General features: G+C 40.9%; 2 protein-coding genes across 3 annotated transcripts in view; both read right to left on the bottom strand.

Moving 5' to 3' along the window:
* The window catches only part of LOC142497942 (uncharacterized), a 29,740-nt gene extending 26,445 nt beyond the window's left edge, over nucleotides 1-3,295 (bottom strand). The window contains exon 1 of the mRNA XM_075606414.1: nucleotides 3,143-3,295. Coding sequence (XP_075462529.1) covers nucleotides 3,143-3,194 — 52 coding nt within the window. The 5' untranslated portion in view covers nucleotides 3,195-3,295. The remainder of the gene's footprint in view (nucleotides 1-3,142) is intronic.
* The window catches only part of LOC142497941 (ly6/PLAUR domain-containing protein 8-like), a 414,350-nt gene that overhangs the window by 163,713 nt on the left and 229,700 nt on the right, over nucleotides 1-20,937 (bottom strand). The window lies entirely within an intron of this gene.

Below are 20,937 nucleotides of genomic sequence, written 5' to 3'. Positions count from 1 at the left end.
TTGCAGGGAAAAATGTAGAAGATAAATGGGCAGTCTTTAAAACATTATTAGAAAAGCACACTTATCAGTGTATACCCTTGAGTAATAAGTATAAAAGAAATAAGTCAAAACCAATGTGGCTAAATAAACAGGTAAGGGAGGAAATGGAAAAGAAGAGGAAGGCGTTAAGATTCTTTTTAAGTCAGAAGGGACGGAGACATCATATCAGAATTATAAGGAATGTAACAAAAATTGCAAAAGGGCAATCAAATTAGCAAAAATGGATAATGAAAAAAGGATTGCAATAGAAAGTAAGGTCAACCCTAAAATGTTCTTTAAGTACCTTAATAACAAAAAAAATTGAGAAAATAAAATATAGGACCCTTTCAGCGTGAGATGGGTAGGCAGATTATTGGAGAAAGGAAAAAGCAGAGGTATTAAACAAATTATTTGCCTCTGTGTTTACCAGAGAAGAATCAAGTTCAATAGTAGTGCCACAGGAGGAAGCCACAACCTACATAATAATGAACAATTGGTTAACTGAGGAAGAAATTCATAAGCGACTTGAAAAAATGAAAGTAAATAAGGCAGCTGGTCCCAATGGCATACATCCAAGAGTTCTTATGGAGTTAAGCTCAGTAATAGCCAAACCATTATATTTAATATTGAAGGACTCCATTTCCACAGGCTCAGTACCACAAGATTGGCGTAAAGCAGATGTGGTGCCTATATTTAAAAAGGGAGCTAGATCACCACCGGGGAATTACAGACCTGTAAGCCTGACTTCAATAGTGGGGAAACTACTTGAAGGTTTAATATGGGATAATATTCAGGAATACCTAATGGAAAACAAAATTATTAGTAATAGTCAGCATGGATGTATGAAGGATAGTGAAAATGTGCCCTTGTATTCTCCAACGTCTTAGCGTGAAAATACACCGTCTGCCCGACTCGAGATGACTTCAAACCTCCGGAGGATTTAACCCACTCTTATAGCGCTGATGATCTGGGAAAACAAAATGGCGGACGAGCTCGGGAGAAGACAGTAATTGAGTCAGACAACCATTGAAGCTTTGTCAAAACTGTTCTCTCATTTATTGAAGGGTATACAGCCAGTTTATATAGCAAACTTGAGCATAGAAAAAACACAGATATGAGAACATATGAGAACATACTTCCCCTTTTACTTCACAGTCTGTCTATCTCAGCAAAATGACAGTTAGACAGTTTATGGTCTGGGAAAGGGGCTCAATACCGAGTTAGGAGGCCGTTAAGGAAATGGCAGTATGTTGTGAAATGCATTGTTGTGTAACTTATGCCCAATATGGCTGAAGACAAGTTCCTGTTTTCTACAGGGCAAAATAAGTCTGAACAAATACGGTTCAGCTAGCGATAAGTAGGTGACAGGTCAAGTCACATTCTCAGACCTGCCTGCACAGCACAATTACGTATGGCATATGGCATGTGATTAGTTCCTGAGACTTAAACGTTAGTACAGAATAGTTATAGAAAAATGGTTATCCAGCAATCAAAATGGAGTCCCCCCTTATATGCACATTTACAGATAGATCATGCCAAACTAAACTTTTTTGTTTCTTTGAGGAGGTAAGTAGGAATTTAGACCAGGGTAATGCAGTTGATGTGGTCTATTTAGAGTTTGCAAAAGCTTTTGATACAGATTCACACAAGAGGTTAGTGTACAAAATAAAGAAAATTGGACTCAGTAATAATATATGCACCTGGATTGAAAACTGGTTAAACGACAGACAACAGAGGGTTGTCATAAATGGAACTTTTTCAGGTTGGGCTTAAGTCGTGAGTGGAGTAACTGAGGGATCGGTACTGGGACCCCTGCTTTTTAACTTGTTTATTAATGACCTTGAGGTTGGGATCGAGAGCAAAGTCTCCATCTTTGCTGATGATACTATATTGTGTAAGGTAGTAGAATCAGAGCAGGATGTAATTTCTCTTCAGAAGGACTTGGAGAGACTGGAAACATGGGCAGGTAAATAGCAGATAAGGTTTAATACAGATAAATGTAAGGTTATGCATTTGGGATGCAAGAATAAACAGGCAACTTACAAATTAAATGGGGATAAATTGGGGGAATCCTTGATGGAGAAGGATTTATGAGTGCTTGTAGACAGCAGGCTTAGCAATAGTGCCCAAAGTCATACAGTAGCTGCAAAGGCAAACAAGACCTTATCTTGCATCAAACGGGCAATGGATGAAAGGGAAGTAAACATAATTATGCCCCTTTACAAAGCATTATTAAAGCCACACCTTGAATATGGAGTACAATTTTGGGCACCAATCCTAAGACAAGACATTATGGAACTAGAGAGGGTGCAGAGAAGAGACCCCAAATTAATAAAGGGGATGGACAATCATTAATTAATTATGAGGAGAGACTAGCTAAATTAGATTTATTTACCTTAGAAAAGAGGCATCTAAGAGGGGATATGATAACCATATACAAATATATTTGGGGACAATACAAGGAGCTTTCAAAAGAACTATTCATCCCACGGGCAGTACAAAGGACTCGGTGCCATCCCTTAAGGTTGGGGGAAAGGAGATTTCACCAGCAACAAAGGAAAGGGTTCTTTACAGTAAGGGAAAGTAAAATGTGGAATTCATTACCCATGGAGACTGTGATGGCAGATACAATAGATTTGTTCTATAAAAGGTTGGACATCTTTTTAGAATGGAGAGGTATACAGGGATATACCTAATAAGTATACATGGGAAGGATGTTGATCCAGGGATTTATCCGATTGCCAATTCTTGGAGTCAGGAAGGAATTAATTTTTCCCCTTAATGGGGTTTTTTGTTTGCCTTCCTCTGGATCAATAACTAAGTATAGATATAGGATAAAGTATCTGTTGTCTAAATTTAGCATAGGTTGAACTTGATGGACGTACAGTACGTCTTTTTTCAACCTCATCTACTATGTAACTATGTATTTAACTATGTTACTGTATGACTTGCTGCATAACACCCTGAGTCCCCAATTGTGTATGCTAGAGCAAGAAGAAATATCACTACTCAGCAAATGCAATTACAGTATATTTAATGCACAAACCAACAACAAAACCTTGATTTGGCAAAATTGTAAACATTTTGGTACATGGAAATTGAGAAACTGAATAAATCAACTCACCTGTGCTCATTAGAGCCAAGAAGATTGAGAGAGTGCACATGAAAGACGTCATTTTGATAGAAGAAGTTCTTTGTATTCTAGTGTCTTCTTCCTTTGGTTGGTGCAACACAAGCTCCGGTCCTGATATTTATACTCATGTTACAGAGGATAACACAGGACATTTGGAACAAAGTTAGTGGACGTGGCAGTGATACAAGGATTGATAAAATCAACAAAGAAATTGGACAAGACACCTGGCACACTGGTAGGGACTACAGATAACTACTGTAAATCTCATTTTCTCATTATGCCAATATTATTAACCCATGGTAATCATCATTTTAAATAAAGTGCTTCACTTGAAATATATATTATCAAGTAATCTATGGAGATGAGCAAATTATTCACCAACATTAAAATTTTACACAAATATGCATTTATTTAATAGTTGCTAATTGAGCAAAAATAATTTAATTCGCCTAATTTAGAAATTACTTGAGCCATATAATATGGAGGCAAACATCCTCCAACGCGTTTTGAGCCTATTGGTGCTTTATCAAGGAGTAACAAACATCAGCAAAAGCTTAAACCTTACACCCCTTCATTGTCAATGCCATCCAACGTCACCCGAAAAGCATTATACAGTTTGTCATACATCTGAGCGCAATGCGTCATGCATCACAATGCAAGAAACATATCAGGGGATCAATAACATTACCATTGTGACCAAACAACAACAGCATAGTGTCAACAATGTTGGTGTGATGCAGACTACAAAATTAATAAAAAGAATATTATGGGGCCTATGCAGTAAGCGTTCATAAGCCACTTATCAAGCACTTATCACCCAAAATTCCTACCGCTATTCATTAAGCGGTGATAAGTGGTTGATAAAAGACTGGATCGCTCAAAAAGAATTGCTCATAAAAAAAATCGCTGAGACAACGGTGATAAGCCACATATCACCGCTTTTCGGCATGTTCATAAACTCTCGCAATTCTAGTAGCAGTCATAAGGCTATGAACGCCTGTTGCCGCTCTAGAATGGTGATTTTATCACAAAATCCTCACGCCAGAAAAAGTTGGCGTAAAGTTGTTGAAAACCTGCAGAGAAGCGGCGAGATGGGACTTAGAAAAAAAATGCATTTTTCCTGCATAGGATTGATGCCGGGAATCTCTAGAGCTGATATCCATTAATATCAGCACCGGAGATCCCAGGCATGATTCCTATGTAATAAAAATGCATTTACAGTAAACTTGCTAAAAGTTTGCAATGAAATCCAGTGTGGAATGGAACGGGGTCAACTCACTGGTGCAGAATTCCTAGATTTTGCAAAGGCTTTTGATACTGTTGATAATGCTATCCTGCTCAACAAACTCCAGAGCTCTGGAATAGGGAAGCATGCTTTAAACTGGATTCAGTCCTACCTATCAGGTAGATCCCAACATGTGTCCATCTCTGGCTCTAACTCTAACCCCCTGGCTATCACCTGTGGCGTCCCACAAGGCTCTCTTCTGGGGGCCCTACTCTTCTCAGTGTTCATCAATGATCTTCCCACAGCTTTTCAGTGAGCCTCAATACACATGTATGCAGATGACACAATGCACACAGCCATAGCCTCTCTGATCTTCAACACATACTTCAGTCTGACATTTTCAAAATCGAAAACTGGATTTCCCAAAACAAACTGTTTTTAAACACTGACAAGACTGTAACAATGGTGTTTGGGACCAAGACTAAATTATTAAAGCTTCCAGCGACTGATCTCCAGATTACAACCAACACTAACACCACCCTAACTCCTGTTACTAGTTTTAAATACCTGGGCATATGGTTTGACTCCCACTTAATATTCGGGATGCACATTAATACCCTGACAACCAAGACCTATGCCAAACTAGGGGTACTTTACAGGAACAAATCCTCCCTAAGTCTCCTGGTCAGAAAACATATTGCACAGCAGATGCTAATGCCAATTATTGACTATGGAGACATAGTATATGGCTCGGCACCTCAAACCCACCTTAGCAAACTTAACACCCTCTGCAATTCAATTTGTCATCCAATGCAACTATAACACACATCACTGCGAAATGCTCAAAGAACTAGATTGGTCATCACTCGAGTCTAGGCGCAAAGTTCACCTTTCCTGTCTTGCCTTCAAATTCTTTATGGGCAAGCTACCCAGCTACCTGAACAAGCTCCTCACCCCTACCACATGCAGCACATATCACCTGAGATCAGACTCCAAAAGACTGTTCATGGTCCCAAGGCTCAACAAAGTATTCGGCAGCTCCTCCTTCTCTTACCGTGCACCCCAAAACTGGAACAACCTACCAGAGACTCTTACATCCACCACCAGTCTAAGTTCTTTCAAATCTAAGGCTGTCACACATTTTAATGTGGTCTGTAACTGTTTCAGACGCCCATAATACAAATTATCTTTAACTGTGCATGCAATGTCTTGTATATAATGTAGACCATGCTCATTATGTAACTGTATTTGTAAACATGTATTATTTGTCTTAACTCTGTGCCCAGGACATACTTGAAAACGAGAGGTAACTCTCAATGTATTACTTCCTGGTAAAATATTTTATAAATAAATTTAATTACCATAGCGGATAGCCTCAAGGACCCTGTAACAGGGGACTTATCCCTGTTCAGTAATGTGCCTTTAATCTAGCAGTGTGGTAATTAATTACTAAACACCACCTGCCTTTTTAGATTGTTTACAAAAACCTGTCTGTTCAGACAGGAAGTGACACTCCTTAGCTCTGACTGAGAGCTGACCTTTGGAGAGACAGAGCAGCGGTTCTTGAGTCCCAGGAGAGACTGACCAAAGGAAACCCAGATCTCTGGAGCTGACCGGTCTTGAACTCTGCACAGCAGAGCTGAATTCAAGACACAGGGAAAACTACTACACCTGAAGCTGAACCAGGAAGTGAGAAGATTTTCCCTCCAAGAAACAGATAAGACTTTTATTCTTAAGAGACTGCTTATATCTGCTTATTTTCATGCTATATGTTTTGGGGCTGCGAAACATGCTTAACTAATGAAGATGTGAACTAATTGCATAGGATTTCACTAGAAATACTCCCAAGTGAATGGAAGCTTTGTTCTCCCCCCTGTGTTTGGATAATTTCCTGATGAAAAGGAACAGGCACAATAAAGCCTATTATAATTTCACATTATAAAGCCTCCTAATTGTGTACCTCTGTGAACGTCCGTCTACAGACCCCCTACTTCCCGAGATATAGGCCCCGTTATGGGGTGCCGGTATCTCCAATGCATTTAAATGTTCCTCTGACGAAACCGTGGGAATAAAATGCATAGGAGATACCGGCACCCCATAACGGGACCTGTATCTCAGGAAGTAGGGGTTCCCTGAGGCTGAAACCAATGTGGTTCAGCTCAGGAGACCCCCTGCTAATTTACACTACAGTATTATCAAAATTAAAATATATACACATACATTTCGGGCGATATTTGCACAGGGAGAGACGGCTCTCTCAAAGCAGCTCTCTCTGCAGCAGATACAACTCGCCGGGTAAGGCCTTTTCAGAGGGTCATTCATCAGATCACCGGCTAATCGCCAATTTTGTGAATTTTGCTAAGACAGGTAATCAAGGCTTTCTGAATACCGTGATAACAACACTCAAAAAACGGTGATTTAAATGTTTTTTTTAATGAACGTTTAGTGCATGAGGCCCTATGTGTGTGGTGACCATAGGGACAATGATCCACCAAAGAAATAAACCTTCATTTAATAATCAAATGATAGAAAGGATAGAAATACAGGTCAATTAAAGAAAACTAGCTATACAATTTAAAAACAAACAAAAAAAATAATTAAAGACAACAAGACCTATAAAGTCTCAATAAAACATTTACTAAGAAAAGTCCTAAATAAGTAAATCAATTGATATATATCAATTGATAAATGTTACTAATAAGTAATCCATAACTTTACAAAAAGTAAAAAAACACACATATTTTATCAAGGTATCTCTAAATGTAATAACAACTAAAAAATATATTCTGTTTGTAAATGTAATAATTTCTATGCAAAATCAAATAATTTACAAAAAATGACTAAGATTTCATTCAATTTTCAGGCCAGATGGTGAATGTGTTTTTAAAACAAAAATCCAATAAGCTTCATAACGATCTACAGTGCCGGCCACCTTTAACCTCCTGCGGCCTTTTCCCCGCGATTTTTAAAATCGCGGTCTAATGCAGGCTGATGTGGGCCGTTTTCTGCCATTTTGGGCTCCTGCGGGCATTTCTATTGTTTAGCGCTAAGCGCTTTCATTGCCTAGCGCTATTAGCGCTATCAGCTGATTTTCGGCCACGCGGAGAAGGTCCGTGAGAGTCGGAAAACATCCCCAAATTTTTTCAGGGATGTTGGAGATTAAAAGGGGCCACGACAGTAGTTGAATAATTCTATCACAACCTCCCTTTCTATTTCTAATATGTTCAATGCCGAAAAAGGATAAAGTTTTAATTTTACCATTGCTACTGTATACTTTAACAAATGTAAAGACACAGGGTCCTGAGTATCACCATTTTTAATCAATTGTAAGTGCTCCATAATATGTATTTTGAGAGACCTAGTAGTTTTTACTACATAACGCATAGACATCCACAAGAAAGCAAATATGTCGCATATTCTGTATTACAATTTATGAAATAATTAATTTAGAGCATTTCTCATTAGATTCTGTAAAAAAAACAAGTGGATGATGTAATAAAAAAACAAATTGTACAACGTCAACTGGTACAGTGTAAGAACCCTCAGTTGTGAAGGTTGAATGTTTAAGTTGAGGAGAGAATAAATAACCTGGAGAAAAATAATTGGCAGTTGTTTAGCCTGCCTGAAAAACAATTTATGACCAGATTGAACATACAGTACTTTCATATGCTTGGCTCTAAGGACAAAATGTTCCCTTTTTTTAAGTAATGGATTTAATTTGATTACTATATCTACTAATTGAATAACAAACAGAGGGACTTCAGGACCCTTATTTGGTGCTTAAACATTCTAATAACATCTCAATTTAACTTCATATTCCCCTTCTTTTTTTTCTTCTATTTCTAGTACAATCATTGTTTAAATTGCATTGGAGTAATAAAGATCTATCAATAGAGAGAACATTTTGAAATTCTCATTGTAATTCTGAGCTATTATATGCTCTCTCTGAAAACCTTTTAAATACAGTAGATCCTGTGATTGATTAATAAAGTCAGAAAAAGTAGAACAATTTATCTCAGTGGTAAGAATTGATCATTTGGTGTTCCTCGAATAAACACTTGGGGGCGACAGCTGTCTGTCACGGTAGACCAGGTCTTATCTACACATTAATATCGTTATTCTGGACTGAGCACACAAGATGAGTAAAATAAATTGTAATTTATTTATTTTCAGACAAACACACAAATCTTCACAATATACACTCAATAAAGCATTTACTGGGATGGGGAACGAAAACAAATGTCCTTGGAATTAAACAAAGTCTCTGGGCAACCCTGCACACATGCAAGTGGGTGCGCAAAAGGATCCGTGTAGCAGTTCCTGGCTTAGGCGCAACTTCCCAGCCTTATATCTTTGCCAAAAGGAAAACGTTTGTTCAGTCCTTACAGGGTTCATTCGGTAACCCTTAACTCAAATGAATTCCACAAGAAGGGAATGATCCTTGGTTACGATATTAATAACCCCTCACACTACGGGGACCGCTGATGCTGGATCTTGATCAAATCGTTGTTAAAATCAGGTGAATCTGATTGGGACTGGGCTGCAGGCATTTTTATAGGGTTCAGGAACCTATACTTAACATATGCACCCAATCCCGACCGTGGGAATATTTTCCTCACCGATCCCTGACTTGCCATTACTTCGCAGAAAGGGCAGGAGCTGCCTCCCGGTTTGCATGGAGCATGTGTCAACTTCACACCTGAGCTCCTTAGCATACCAGGTTCAGCCCCTTACCTGGTGACACTGAGTCTGGGGTTTGACCACCAAGTGTTAAGTACACATACTGCTGCGGCCAAGTTTATTCGAGCATTTGCCCGTTCTTGGCCGCAGCAGTAGCCTGGCGCGCGCCCGAGGGTGACGGGCACGCGCCGAAACAGCGGAAGAGCGCCCTCCGATCGGGGCGCTCTCCCTACCGCTGCCGGGTCCGCCGGGTCCCCCGGAACCCCCTGCCGCCGTCCCGCGATCGCGGGACACCAGGGCTCACTCGGGGAGCCCTGGACGCGCGTGCAGGGGGCGCAGGCTCCCGAAGACGCGTGACCGCGCGTCTATGACGCGCGGCACGCCGAGGGGCGGCCACTAGCAAGCCGGGAAATCTCCCGGCTTGCGGTACCGGCCACACTTTAATAAAGTGTGTCGGTAGTGTACATTACACCGGTATCTGGCACTCACAATATCCTCGCCATCCTAACACCTAGGATTGCTGAGGCTTTTCAACTCTGGACTTCTCATAGACTTTGAGGCGCCTTCTTTGAAGGGGCCCTTTGAAGAACGGAATTGAAAAAACACTCAGTTCATTCATCCTTAGCATATTTGCATGCTAAAGGATTTTTCCCGGGCTTACAGAAAATCATTTTCCTGCCTGCACATTTAAAACTAAAAGTATAACACAGTTTATTAAACAATATGTTCTGCTTGTGCCACTACTATACATTTTATATGTGTGTGTATGGTTTCGTTATTCCTTACTGCACTCCAAAAATTAGAGTGCTAGCTTAGTCTGTTCTCGAGTTAGCTTATTTAATTGAACGATTTATGATGTGGTTTGCGGTTTTAACCCTGTTCCCATGTCAATTGACTTTCCGTCTTTCAAGTTATGAAGCTAACAAGGCAGCGGATACATTTTGACAGGAACCACTTCAGTTAGACCGCAAACCACTTACTCAATTAACCTTGTGGGGCAAACATATCAGTGTGGTGCACATACAGTTAACCCCTTCAGTCCCAATGTGATTTAGGGTTAATCAGCCGGGTATAATGCCTTTATTAATGGCCTGATTCACCCGTCTATCGCCACACTGTTTACCCACAGAAAAGTATTCCGAGAATCGCTTTTGCAAAAAATATCTGTTTGAATATTATTATCAAGATCTACATACAGCACAAAATCAAGATTGTGAATGTTATGATAATTAAAATTGTGATAGAAGGATAAATTAAAAGTGTTGGTATTTAAATATCCAAAAAAAGACAACAGTGTATCCATATCCCCATTCAAAATAAGTTTTAGATCGTCTATAAATCAGTTAAAAGAAAATAAGGGCGATCATCTCCCAAAGATCCAATGCTCGATTTTATAGGTCTTCTACAATATCAGGGTCATTGATCTTTTGGAGATGATGAAAAATAGGTATCATCAGATTGAGATACACAGAAAAAAGGATCCGGGGCCCATCTACTCCAAAAAATGTAAGTACTCACCAGCAGAGAAGTTAAAAATGTTATGCTTTATTAAACTACATAAAATCAAAAAACGAACAGCACAAACACTCTCCCACGCGTTTCACGCCCACTATGGTGCTTTTTCAAAGCTTTTGAAAAAGCGCCATAGTGGGCGTGAAACGCGTGGGAGAGTGTTTGTGCTGTTCGTTTTTTGATTTTATGTAGTTTAATAAAGCATAACATTTTTAACTTCTCTGCTGGTGAGTACTTACATTTTTTGGAGTAGATGGGCCCCGGATCCTTTTTCTGTGTATCGTTTCGTGTGAGGATCAGTGTCCACCACCGGATGCGGAAGCAGCTGCAGTTCTCACAGAGGGAGACGCTCTCAACTGTTCAGCGTCAAGACTGGAGCCAGACCGGGAGAGAAGCGGAGCGGTGATTTCAGTGAGTCGCGTGGACTCCACACCGGGCCAGGTTGAAAAAGTCGCCCGTCAGGTGACAAAACGCGTCAGGGAACTGATAGCGCGAATACGTCACGACGACGCCGCGCACGCGCAGGAGCCCATACCAAGCGCGGGAATACCATTGGCGGCCATTGGAAGCGAGAGCTGGAATCTGGACAATATACAGATAGCGAAGGGAGCCCTGTACACCTGGTTCCTGGTGATCGTGTCTGGCAGTCCTGAAGGAGTCCACGGAGACGTGTTCCAGTATCCAGAACCGGATGGTGGTGATAAATTGGTGGTGGTGATAAATTCACAAACTGCTTGGCAAAGGAGCACCTTTGAGAAAGTTAGCCGTGACTGACGAAACGCGTCAGGGAGCGTCGTGACGTCAGACATTGGAGTCTACACTAAGCGCTGGAGCGTATTGATCCAGACGCGAGTGCTACAGGCACCATCATTACGGGACCTCTTTCTTGGACTATTCTATAGCACACCTGCCTTGTGAATCTGCTGGGACGGTGCTCCTTTGCCAACGGAGCCTGGGACGGCCCCAAGAGTCTGCAGCTTGACCGGATGGTGTTTCCAGCCCTGGGAATCTGCTGTGACGTTGCTCCTTTACCAACGGAGCCTGGGACTGCCCCAAGAGTCTACAGTTAAACCGGATGGTGGTGATTATATATATCACATATGCTTGATTTTATTGCATTTTTGTAAGTGCGTTTTTTATCCCCCCCCTCTCTCCCCCTTCCCCCTCATTAAAACTTTTATACGCTATGGGCGTGCGCTCTCTCCTTTTTTTTCCTTTTTAGATATCTTGTGGACGTGGTTGGTCCATATTGAGAGCTGCCGGAGACCCTGCATACCAGCACCTATACCATTCATTGGACTATTGGAGGACTGGTTTATGCTTTTTTGCATTTTTTACATATTATTGTTCATGTTTTTGTGGGCCTGATATTATTATAGGTCCACATAATTATATGTATATATATTTATATTGCTTATATAATTGAGGAATTTATCAATATTTACATCATATTGTCATAGCATATATATATATCTATTGTATATGTTCCTTAGAGGCGCAGATTTTTCTTTGTTATATATATATATATATATATATATATATATATATATATATAACTAAATATAATATTAATACTAAGGGCCATCCTATATGCTAAATCTAATAACACATTTCCCTCCTCTGCTATCTTCCAATATCCTAACACACATAGATATAATAGAATATAAAACCCTTTCATCTTTGTACCTCTTACATTTAGTTACCAGATAAAAAATAATAATAATACAAATAACCCCTATTAATAACCCAACCAGGATTCACTGTTCTTTTTGGTAGTTTACAGTCAGAATCCTAAACTATTTGTTAGTATCTAAAATATAAAACATAAAAAATATAACGTTAGTATACAATAATTCAGCTATAATAAATATATGAAGATTTAAAGTCCTTATTCTTTTGATTCTTCAACCATAAAAAAACTGGTATAAATGTCTTTTGGTTCTTTAAAAACTTGTATAAATAGGTCCTTGATAGAGGAGACCACTTTACAATGTGTCACATGGAAGGTGATCTCTGCCTCTGTAGTAACAATACTCATTACGGGCCCTTCCAGCTGGGCTATAATACGTGTTTTCTTTTATAAATATTATCCATCACCCAATCTCCAAGCTCGAGTAGATACACGTTCAGGTTCTTGTATGGAAACTGTACAGCTTTGACCTGTAACTTTAACCTGTATATAGAGAAACTGCAAAAATGTATATTAGTTGTATACAATACTTGCCAATTGTTTCATTACAAATAACATAGTCTTTAATAATTAGTTCCTTTGAACTACTGATACTTCCCGTAAATGTCTCATAGGGAGATCATTTATATCTGAGTAAATATTATATTATCTATGCCTAGGAATACATTTCTGTAATAAATAATGTATCTGTAAAAGCTTCATAGCTTTACCTACTTTATATTGTCTGCAGATATTTCTCTTCTCTTGATCACATATAACCCATTTACTATGTGAACAGTATATAACATTAAAAACAATAGCCAGACCGGCAGACTATTGAGTCCTGTCCAAACATATAGCATTATAAATAGCCCTCCGGGCTAATCGGCTTCATAATACAAACAATTCTGTGAAATAGGGTCTCTGAGATTTATATGTGCAGCGATTTTAACAAAAGCTACTGCTTAAAATAAAAATAAAACCCGTAGTACAAGCATGTCAAACTCAAAGGCTAACACGGGCCAAATAAACAAGGTTTAAGTTTAGGTGGGCCGCAAAAAAAACAAAAACTTCAATTTTCATAGAAACGTACAGTAGGTTTATTTCGAAAAGTACAGTATAAAAAATAAGAATGATAAAATAAATGTTTTCTTCCTGACACTTGGCATCTCTGACTCTCTCTCTCTCTGACTCTCTCTCTCTAACTCTGTCTCTCCCTGACTCTCTCTCTCTCTGACTCTCTCTCTCTCTCTCTGACTCTCTCTGACTCTCTCTGACTCTCTCTCTCTCTGGCTCTCTCTCTGACTCTCTCTCTCTCTGACTCTCTCTCTCTCTCTCTGACTCTCTCTCTGACTCTCCCTCTGACTCTCTCTCTGACTCTCTCTCTAACTCTCTCTCTGACTCTCTGACTCTCTCTCTCGGACTCTCTGACTCTCTCTCTCGGACTCTCTCTCTCTCTCTGACTCTCTCTCTCTCTCTGACTCTCTCTCTCTCTCTGACTCTCTCTCTCTCTGACTCTCTCTCTCGGACTCTCTCTCTCTCTCTGACTCTCTCTCTCTCTGACTCTCTGTGACTCTCTGTCTCTCTGACTCTCTGACTCTCTGACTCTCTCTGACTCTCTCTGACTCTCTCTCTCTCTGACTCTCTCTGACTCTCTCTCTCGCTCTCTCTGACTCTCTCTGACTCTCTCTCTGACTCTCTGACTCTCTCTCTCTCTGAATTTCTCTCTCTCTGACTCTCTCTTTCTCTGACTCTCTCTGACTCTCTCTGACTCTCTCTCTCTCTCTGACTGACTCTCTGACACTCTCTCACTCGACTCTCTCTCTCGACTCTCTCTCTCGACTCTCTCTCGACTCTCTCTGTCTCGACTCTCTCTCTCTCTCGACTCAGACACTTTCGACTCTCTCTCGACTCTCTCTCTCTCTCGACTCTCTCTTTCTCTCCCTGACACTCTCTCTCCCTGACACTCTCTCTCCCTGACACTCTCTCCGTGACACACTCTCTCTCTGACTCTCTGACTCTCTCTGACTCTCTCTGACACTCTCTCTCTGACTCTCTGACTCTCTCTCTGACTCTCTCTGACTCTCTCTGACTGACTCTCTGACACTCTCTCTCGACTCTCTCTCGACTCTCTCTCTCGACTCCCTCTCGACTCTCTCTCTCGACTCTCTCTCTCTCGACTCTCTCTCTCTTGACTATCTCTCGACTCTCTCTCTCTCTCGACTCTCTCTCTCTCCCTGACACTCACTCTCCCCGACACTCTCTCTCTCTGACACTCTCTCTCCCTGACACTCTCTCTCCCTGACACTCTCTCTCTCTGACTCTCTTACTCTCTCTGACTCTCTCTGACTCTCTCTCTCTCTGAGTCTCTGACTCTCTCTCTCTCTCTCTGACTCTCTCTCTCTGACTCTCTCTCTCGACTCTCTCTCTCTCGACTCCCTCTCTTGACTCTCTCTCTTGACTCTCTCTCTCAACTCTCTCTCTCTCGACTCTCTCTCTCTTGACTCTCTCTCTCTCGACTCTCTCTCTCTCGACTCGCTCTCTCTCGACTCTCTCTCTCTCTCCCTGACACTCTCTCTCCCTGAAACTCTCTCTCCCTGACAATCTCTCTCCCTGACACTCTCTCTCCCTGACACTCTCTCTCTCCCTGACACTCTCTCCCTCTCCCTGACACTCTCTCCATCTCCCTGACACTCTCTCCCTCTCCCTGACACTCTCTCCCTCTCCCTGACACTCTCTCTCTCCCCTCTCCCTGACACTCTCTCTCCCTCTCCCTGACACTCTCTCCCTCTCCCCGACACTCTCTCTCTCCCTCTCCCTGACACTCTCTCTCTCCCTCTCCTTGACACTCTCTCTCACCCTCTGCCTGACACTCTCTCTCTCTCCCTCACACACTCTCTCTCCCTCTCCCTGACACTCTCTCTCCCTCTCCCTGACACGCTCTCTCTCCCTCTCCCTGACACTCTCTCTCTTCCTGACACTCTCTCTCTCTCCCTCCCTGACACTCACTCTCTCCCTGACACTCACTCTCTCCCTGACACTCACTCTCTCCCTGACACTCACTCTCTCCCTGACACTCACTAACTCTCTCTCCGTCTCTCTGACTCTCTGTGACTCTCTGTGACTCTCCCTCTCTGTGACTCTCCCTCTCTGTGACTCTCCCTTTCCCTCTCTCTCCCCCTTTCCCTCTCTCTCCTCCGACTCTCTCTCTCTCTCCCCCTATCAGACTCTCTCCCCCTATCAGACACACTCTCTCTCAGACACACTCTCTCTCTCTGACACACTCTATCTCTCTCAGACACACTCTCTCTCTCAGACACACCCTCTCTCCCTCTCTCTCTCTCTCTCTCTCTCTCTCTCTCTCAGACACATTCTCTCTCTCTTAGACACACTCTCTCTCTCTCTCTCTCTCTCTCTCTCTCTCTCTCTCTCTCTCTCTCTCTCTCTCTCTCTCTGACACACTCTCTCTCTCTCTCTCTGACACACTCTCTCTCTTTCTGACACTCTCTCTCTCTGACACACTCTCTCTCTCTCTGACACACACTCTATCTCTCTCTGACACACTCTCACTCTGACATACTCTCTCTCAGACACACTCTCTCAGACACACTCTCTCAGACACACTCTCTCAGACACACTCTCTCAGACACACACTCTCAGACACACTCTCTCTCAGACACACACACACACTCAGACACACACTCAGACACACACTCACACACACACTCACACACACACACACACACACACACACACACACACACACACACACACACACACACACACACACACACACACACACACACACACACACACACACACACACACACACACACACACACACACACACACACACACACACACACACACACACACACACACACACACACACACACTCAGACACACTCAGACACACTCAGACACACTCAGACACACACACACACACACACACTCAGACACACACACAGACACACACACTCAGACACACACACTCAGACACACACATATTCAGACACACACACACACTCAGACACACACACACACAGACACACAGATACACACACTCAGACACACACACACACACACTCAGATACACACACTCAGACACACACACACACTCAGACACACACACTCAGACACAGATACACACAGACACAGATACACACAGACACAGATACAGATACACACTCACATAGACACAGATACACACTCACACAGACACACACACACTCAGACAGACACACACACACACACACACAGGAAATCGGAACTGGGGAGGAAATCGGAGCAGGAGGGCAAGGGGGAAGCAAGGCAGGCATGGAGCAGTAGTCACCTGACTTGCCGCAAATACTGTATGTTCGTTGTGGGCCGCATGCGGCCCGTGGGCCGCGAGTTTGACATGCATGCCGTAGTAGGTCTTTATATAGAATAGACAATAAAACATTTTTAAGATATAACATTTGTGTTTAAAACCTCATGCTGGGAACACATATAATTTGCCATCAACTTATCCTGCTATATCACTCCAACAGGAACCATCAATATACCAGATAAACTCTGGATTTCTCAGAAATATATTCTTTAAAATGAGAAATTATAAGGATTCAAAATGGGACACCTTTGGAGAGAAAATTATAAAATACATCACATATTCCGTTAAGTTTAGAGTATAATTTTTTTTCCGTTTAGGACTCCACATTAATTCTCTGTACTGTATTCTTTGTGAAGCACTGAGTACACTTCTAACACTACACAAATAAAAACACTCACTCAGTATTACTTATTATATATATCTTTATACCTGCTGACACACTCTTTGCATCACTGCAACACTGGGTAACACTTTCAAAACATTACTCTTGTGTATATTACATTACATTACATATTAATCCTAAACTTTATACACTAAAAACATTCTATACTATAAAATGACATATCAAACATTATACTCCATAACATACAATACCTCTATAAATAATCTGCTCAGAACAGAGAAAAAAACATTTTACCTGTTGTAATGAGCAGCTCAAAGTTTTAAAAAATGGAGCTTCTCTCACAGCCCGATGCAGGATTAAATTTCCATGGCAAATACACAGCCAATTAACTTTATAAAAATAACAAAAAACACATATTTCTCACGTATCCTAATAATAAAAAAACACAATAGTTTGATCCTGTAAACTAAATTAATAAAAATTCCCTTTACTTATTCTTCTGGAATGCAGCTGCACATTCTTTAAGGTGTTGCTATCTGGGTTTAAGCAGAGGGTAAAAGAATTTCTCCTTGTTTAAAAAAAAAACTTATCTGTCTGGCCAGAACGAATTAATCTTTGAAATTCTACCAGTAACCAAGCTACTATAATTATAAAAATAGCAAAAAAAAGAGAGAAAAGACACTGTATGAAGTATGACACTATCATACAGATAAGTCCCTCTATAATGCACTCACTGTCTGTAAAGAGAGTACCCTATTTAGTAGTTGTGTTGCAGTACAAGTGAAATAGTCTGGTCCTATGTGTGTGAGTGTATAATTGTTTTAAAATATATTTATTTATTAAAATGAGATGGAACCAGACTGGAAATGGTGAGTATTAGAGGTAGAAAAGAATAGATAACACATCGTGCTGGAAATACAGTAGCACTAAGTAATATGCTGTAGTATCCTCACAGCAAGTTATGTGCAAGATAATAGGTCCTGGTGGGGCCAATGAATCAGCACGACGGGTAAAAATAACAGAAGCGCAAATACCAATAACATATAGTATCATGGCCAAAAGGCTGCTTCTGATAAATCACAACTTCCACTAAAATGCCTGTGGATGATTGCACGCAAAGCAATGTGTGTTAGTATATATATGAAAAAACCTATATAGTGTGTCATTTAATAACTCTCAACAAAAGGTCAGATAATTCCATTGTTGGAGTATGTGCATATGTAGACCACATATAGTGTATCATAAAATAGCTGTCAACAAAAGGTCAAATTATTCCAATGTGGAAGTCTAAACACACATAAGCACACTTCCAGATGTCCACCTTGAAGGGTTAATAACTCCTTGCATGCATGTGTCTGAACATCCCATGGAACTGCTGTAGGAGTGTCTATCTCACACACCAGTGATATCCCGGTGATATCCCCGCAGGGATAGCATACTGTACATTGGTATGCAAGAACCTCCATATCTCTCTCCCGTCCCTGTGTGTAGTTACATGCGCCCAGGGTCAGTTTGTGTGGGGTTTGTTTACATGCAACTTCTTCTGTGTAAATTCATTTAAAAAATGCATGTGAAAAAGGTGGGGCTAGTGCTGCAGCTATGGGCTTCAGCATGAGACCAGTAATGATTTTTTAGGTTCAGTCTCCCATTTTACTTGCTATTAATATAATTTTGAGTTAATTTGTCTTCCCCCGGCACCCTCCTTTTCCTCAACAGAATTCTTTTGACCCTGTAAGAGACGTGTTCAGAGGTACGCAATGGAGACTGTTTTTTAGGTGAAATTAAAATTAGGCGTTATTGCGCCTGTCCCTTTAACACAGCAAAACATATGAAAATAAGCCAAACAAAAACCTATCTCCGCTTTGGAGACTATCTACACATGTAGCTCAGCCCTCTCTGACTGGGTTGGTTAGCTAAGCAATTTACCAGCCCCAAAATATAAACATATATACAGATATATAACAGTTCCAAAAGAAAGTCTTATATGTCTCCTGAAGCTGTAGGGGAAGTCCTCTCTGCTCTCTTGTGTGCTACAGCAATGTCTGTCCAGGTTTTGAGGTCTGGTACCCTTGTCTTGCTACAGTATCAGCATACTGTCCAGTCCTTCTGCAGCTCAAGACAGCCGTTCCTGTGGTCAGTCTCCCCAATTGTGAGACTCAGGAATCTCTCTTCCTGTCTCAAAGACAGGCTTTTCTAACAAACCTCTAATCAGCCAGGTGGTGTTGGTTAATTGACTACCAGCAGTTAACCACCCTAAAGTGGTACAGATTAATATATTATCAGTCAATGTGCCTCCCCCCAAAAAATCAAAAAACACACCAATGAATAAACCTGTAAAAAGAGACATTTACAAACATTCAATATATTACTTACCATTAGAAGCGGTGGCCCTCCGACTCCCGGGGTAACAGGAAGCTCACATACCTTGAAGCCCTCCAACAGCATCCGATGCCATCTGCCATGAAGATCCGGATCAGGTACCCCAATCTTCTTTTTTCTTTCTTTAATCACCTTTCTCTATCTTCATCTGAATGAAACCAGCATAAGAATTCATATAATAGTAAACCAATTATTAAGTACAGAATAAGAATTTCAAATTTACTTAGAAGAAAATTGGTAATCATCAAGATGAAACAGAAAACATATATAAATATATATTATGTTACTGATGGAATCAGAGGAAGTGGCCCAAGTCTCAATCTGTATTGAGTCCAAATGGAACCTGGGTTTTTAATGTGAATATCCAAAAGGCCTCCCTTTGGTCTAACCTTTTGATACGATTCCCACCTCTCTCATGACAGAAAACAGACTCAATCCCACAAACTTTGAGTAATCTGCCACCCCCCTGTGGGCAGTGGGTACAGTGTAGTGGTACCGGATGATTAAGATCTTTTTTCTTAATGAGCCTAACATGCTCCATAATGCGTATTTTGAGGCTCCTTGTGGTCCGGCCCACATACTGTTTTCCACACCCACAGGTGAGAAGTAGATCACAAACATTGTCTTACAATTAATAAAGCTACGTATAGTAAACGTTTTAGTTGGAGATAAATGAACAGAAATTTTACACGAACCACATCTGTATGAGCCTTTGGTGAAAGAACTTTGTTTGTGTGAGTGATGTGAGAACAAGCTAGGGGTGAGCGAATTAGATATGGTTTTAGCCTTTTTGAAAACCAGTTTGTTTTGTTTTTGGGGAGATCTGGCTCCAAAATCACTCACACAAACAAAGTTATTTCACCAAAGTCTCATACAGATGTGGTTCGTGTAAAATTTGTGATCATTTATCTCCAACTAAAACGTTCCAGAGCACATACACTAAGGCTGTATTTAATATACGTAGCTTTATTAATGGTAAGACAAAGTTTGTGATCTACCTTCTCACCTGTGGGTGTGGGAAACAGTATGTGGGCCGGACCACAATGAGCCTCAAAATACGCATTATGGAGCATGTTAGGCTCATTAAGAAAAGAGATCTTAATCATCCGGTACCACTACACTGTACCCACTGCCCACAGGGGGATGGCAGATTACTCAAAGTTTGTAGGATTTAGTCTGTTTTCTGTCATGAGAGAGGTGGGAATTGTATCAAAAGGTTAGACCAAAGGGAGGCCTTTAGGATATTCACATTAAAAACCCAGGTTCCATTTGGATTCAATACAGATTGGGACTTGGGCCACTTCCTCTTATTTATTTATTTATAAAATATTTTACCAGGAAGTAACACATTGAGAGTTACCTCTCGTTTTCAAGTATGTCGTGGGCACAGAGTTAAGACAAATAATACATGGTTACAAATACAGTTACATAAATGAACAGGGTATACATTATATACAAGACATTGCATGCACAGTTAAAGAAAATATATGTTACTAGCTGAGAGACCCGGCGTTGCCCGGGATGTAAATGCGTAATAGGTAGTATTATTTATAAATCGTGGAACAATAGATGACTATTTGTTGTAAAGGTTGGATAATAATGTTGA

Source organism: Ascaphus truei, chromosome 6 (assembly GCF_040206685.1).
Source record: "Ascaphus truei isolate aAscTru1 chromosome 6, aAscTru1.hap1, whole genome shotgun sequence".
Lineage (NCBI taxonomy): Eukaryota > Metazoa > Chordata > Amphibia > Anura > Ascaphidae > Ascaphus > Ascaphus truei.
The sequence above is the reverse complement of the archived record's forward strand: the minus strand, read 5'-3'. Positions and strand labels throughout refer to the sequence as shown.